Source organism: Temnothorax curvispinosus, unplaced genomic scaffold (genome assembly GCF_003070985.1).
Source record: "Temnothorax curvispinosus isolate PA1 unplaced genomic scaffold, ASM307098v1 QBEX01013214.1, whole genome shotgun sequence".
Lineage (NCBI taxonomy): Eukaryota > Metazoa > Arthropoda > Insecta > Hymenoptera > Formicidae > Temnothorax > Temnothorax curvispinosus.
The window spans coordinates 1-4,141 of record NW_020222994.1 but is presented as its reverse complement, the minus strand read 5'-3'; the positions used below and the strand labels follow the sequence as shown (position 1 = coordinate 4,141).

Below are 4,141 nucleotides of genomic sequence, written 5' to 3'. Positions count from 1 at the left end.
GAACTTTCTAAACGCAAAATAGGAAATATCGCGTGGTAAAATCCATGCACTGCACGATTCTCAAAAATCTCTGCAACCCAGTATTTCTTGTTTTTATATTTCCTCCTTTTATTTTCTTCAATTGCAGCTATCACGGCAAATGCTGCTGCTATACGTCTTTTTTGAATTTCTGAATTTCTTGAATTTATAACATTTGCACATTCTACCATCCACTCATAATATTTCATTGACGGCGAACACATTTTTTCGAAAACTACTGCAATAAATAATAACACTGCAAGTTATGTGTATCAATTTCTCGACGCGAGTTCCAAAAATTGACGCATGGTCAATTGACGCATTGACGCTTCTTCATTGCGCGTCAGAATATCGGCGTCAACTGACGCCCATGAAAAAGCACCTTTAGATGTAAATAGACCACAATCCGTACTAAACGTAGTAATACTTCGCGTATTTTCATCAAGCTCAATTTGATTAAATGCTCCTCGAATATCTAATTTTGAGAAAAACTTGAGAAAAACGCTCCTCTTACTTTATCAAGTAGTTCTACAAATACAGGTAACGGGCTTCGTTGACGAGTTATTGCCTCGTTTACTTTACGTAAATCTAAACAAAGACGTATTTCTCCCGACTTTTTAACTATCGGTACTATTGGAGATATCCAGGGCGTCGGCCCTTTTACTTTTTCAATAATATCATCACGTAACAGTTTCTCTATCTCTTGTTTAACCAAATCACGCATTTTATAAGGCAATCTTCTTCGCGGCTGAGCAACTGGTTTCACCAAACTATTTATCGGAATTTTAAGCTGAAAATCTTTCAATTTCCCTATACCCTCGAAGAGTTTATTATCTAACTTAACGTCGCATTTAATATTCTCAATCTGATTAATCTGCAAGTGTACTCCGGCATCTAAAATACTTAACTCTTTTGCCGTTTGAACACCTAAGAGCGGTTGTCCTTCACCTCGGAATACTTTAAAAATTGCCCGTGCGATTTTATTGCCGATCTTTATCTCACAATCAAATTCACCGAAATCTCTAATCCGTCTTTTTTTCCGTATGGAAATGCGGTCTTATTAACCTTACGCGATATACACCTTATTACTTTTGACTTTAATGATTCCCATGTATTTTCGTCCATAATATTACATCGAGATCCCGAATCAACTAAAAGATCGATTTCTATTCCCCTTACAGTCGCTGATATTACCTCTCCGTGTTCTAATACATATATCTTATCTCTTAAGGCGAACGCATATTCGTCGTCGTCTCTGTCAGCGGCGTCGCCATCTAGCTGCTTCACCGTAGTTGACTTTCTTTCCTCCTTGTTGGCGCTGCTGTTCGTCTTAGCTTCCTTCTTGTCTCGCTTGTCCGAACCGTCGCCATGTTTGTCTGCTCGATCTCGATATGTTCTGCACATCGCTGCGAAATGACCCTTTTTACAGCACTTCGTACACTCCTTGTTTCTAGCCGGACACTTCTCGTCTGATTGTGCATGTCCTCGATAATCACATCTGTAGCACTTAATACCACTGGAACTGGAACTGTCTGATTTTCCTCGTGCGTTCTCCCTTTTTGTTGTAATTCGTGCCACTACGTTATTTCCTATAGCCTTTGTCTGAACCGATGCTGTCTCGAACGCCTGTGCAATTTCCATCGCCTCTTTTAACTCGATGTCACCTTTTTCTAATATACGCTTCCTCACTTCCATTGAACGACCTTTCTCAATAATTTGATCGCAAATTTCTGTGTCCATAGAAGCGAATTTGCAATACTTTGCTTGCTGACGCAACCGTGTTACAAATTGACCGACCGTTTCGTCTTCTTTCTGCGCCATATTTCTAAAAAGGTGTCGCTCGTACGTCGTGTTTAATTTTGGCCTGAAGTAATCCGTTAACACTTTCTTAGTCTTTTCGTATGGATCCTCGTTTCCTATCACCACGTCGCAGTCTGGAATAGCGTAGAATATGTCTTTTAGATCCATCCCGCCATGATGTAAAAGCATAGCTTTCTTCCTCTACGTCTCGGTTATATTTTTACTCAGCAGAAAAAGCTCGAAGCCTCTGAGCCATCTCTCCCATCTCGGATATATGCCGTGTTGATCCTCGTTCGGATTAAACGCTGCCATACTCGACTCGCCTGCCATGACGTCGTCCTTATTAGTTTTTCCTCGGTAAATCGTTTTTCCTCGTCGCCAATGTTATACTTGGGATGGCCGGGGTAACTTATTAACAACACTATACGTAATTGAATACTCCTTTTTTATTCGGACGTTCACTGCTCGCTGTCTCGTGTGTTAATGCTATGTCCGTTACTTTAGCAAAGCCATCTCACGCTTACTCGCTCACATACATTTTAGGGCTTATACATATGTAACACACGGGCACGATTTCAAATGGTGCATTGCCGAAGTTTTGCATAGGGAGAAAAATGTGAGAAAGAGAGAGATAGCGGAAATGTTTTATATCAAAAAACATAATAATACTGTTACGCTCGTGCTGTACGCCCGGGCCGTGCGCTCATGCGGGTCGCCCCGTAGCAGAAGTTGCGAATCGTCCTTAGCGACACACACATACACACACGGCTGCGTTGTTTACAATCATTGACTGTCAGATTATACTCTGGGAATCCGTCACGTTCGGACGTGTTTTCCCGAGCTTCTTATACAAACGAGTTACAATATTAAACGAGTTCCTTTTCTATAAATAACGAGCCTTGTTTTATTTGTGAGAGTGCCGGAATACGCGTCGCGCGTGAGTAAGTGCGAGAGTGAGACGTAAACGCGCGACGAGCATAACAATACGATCAATCTAAAAAAAGACACCGAGAATCTTAATCCGCTATATGACTAAATTATAAGTGCTACATAACATTTCTCTCTTTGTTTGTTTTTCTTCTGCGACCCACTCGTGTATTCTGTATTTTTAAGTAGTTCGATGCCGTCCTCTGACTCGGAATGACTGCTCTCACACGTCTCCGTTCCGGTTACCTCTTAACCCTGTGCTACATCGCATTGTTAATTCAGGATGGATCGCGGTTTCTTCATTTTAATAATTAGACAACATCGAAATCTGACAAAGTGTTAAACTGCAAGAAATTTACGTGCGACTAATATGAGATAGGTATATATTTTCCGTTCCTACGCCCTTTGTTCCTCGTTGCGATATATTATTATGTAACATGACTTTGTAGGTTTATTACTCTGGATAAGGACACAAAACGAATGTCAAAACGTCGAGGATTGAATTAATGTAATTACGACATTATACGCAATGTCAGTTTGGTCAAATAATACCGTTTATTAAATTTCACTGACGAAGAAAAGAAGTTTTTAACTTATTTTCTTCCTCGCTCCATACATACTTCCTACCTTGTACCTCTAGCTTCCTATAACCTATTTTCACTCATTTTCCTTCTGTTTTCTCTTTCCATGCCCGTTCTTTTATCCGTCTTTGCACTTCTCTGTCCTCAAAAATCAGGTCGTGATCAATGAAAATTTTCTTACTTCCCAGCTCCTTCTTCTCCTTCATGATATTATCCTTTGATTCCCAGCAGTCCATTTCAACTATTACTAACTCTCTTCCTTCTTTGCCTGTCGACCGCATCTTCTTTACTCCCGTTTTTGCACCAAACTCCCTCTCAAGAAACGTCTCCGCTGTGTCTATTAAGCTCTTGTTTTCCTCTTTATGTAATCCTCTGATCACTAGATTATTTTTCTTTTCCTTTTTTTTCTTTATATTTCTTTCTCTTTTCCTAACCATCTCCGCCACCTTTCCCACGAACTCCTCCATTTTGCCGCCGGTCGCCTCTTTCGTTGTGTTTTCACTCCTTCGTTCGATCTTCGATAGCCTCTTTTCCCTCTCTTTTCCTCTTAGCTTTCGCTAACTCACATGCCATACTATTTTCACTTCCTACATACTCCAATATGCTGGTCGAGCTCGATCTTTCTCTCATTCTTAACTCCTCCTTTGTAAGTCTTCCTTTTCCTCTTTTTTCCTTTTTTGGTGTGGCAAAAATTTCTTTACCCGTTTTCTTACTACTTAAACTATCCAAATTTGTAGCCAAATTCACATTTTTATTCCTTTTTACTACCTTCACACTCTCGCCTGCCTTTCCCTCCATCCTGTACGTCACTCGTT

General features: G+C 40.3%; 1 protein-coding gene across 1 annotated transcript; it reads right to left on the bottom strand.

The window, feature by feature from the left end:
- Window positions 1-6: 6 nt before the first annotated feature.
- Window positions 7-1,600, bottom strand: LOC112463439. Its single transcript, XM_025029848.1, has 2 exons — window positions 1,100-1,600; window positions 7-256 (listed from the first exon to the last, which is right to left on the bottom strand). Exons 1-2 carry the CDS (start codon window positions 1,420-1,422, stop codon window positions 214-216), a joined length of 366 nt encoding a protein of 121 aa, XP_024885616.1. The 5' UTR covers window positions 1,423-1,600; the 3' UTR covers window positions 7-213.
- Window positions 1,601-4,141: the final 2,541 nt, after the last annotated feature.

Coding starts and splice junctions, on each gene's coding strand:
- LOC112463439 (XM_025029848.1), bottom strand. CDS start 1,422: ATGTGCAGAACATATCGAGATCGAGCAGACAAACATGGCGACGGTTCG. Junction 257..1,099: donor TTAAAGTCAAAAGTAATAAG/GTGTATATCGCG, acceptor TATTTATTGCAG/TAGTTTTCGAAAAAATGTGT.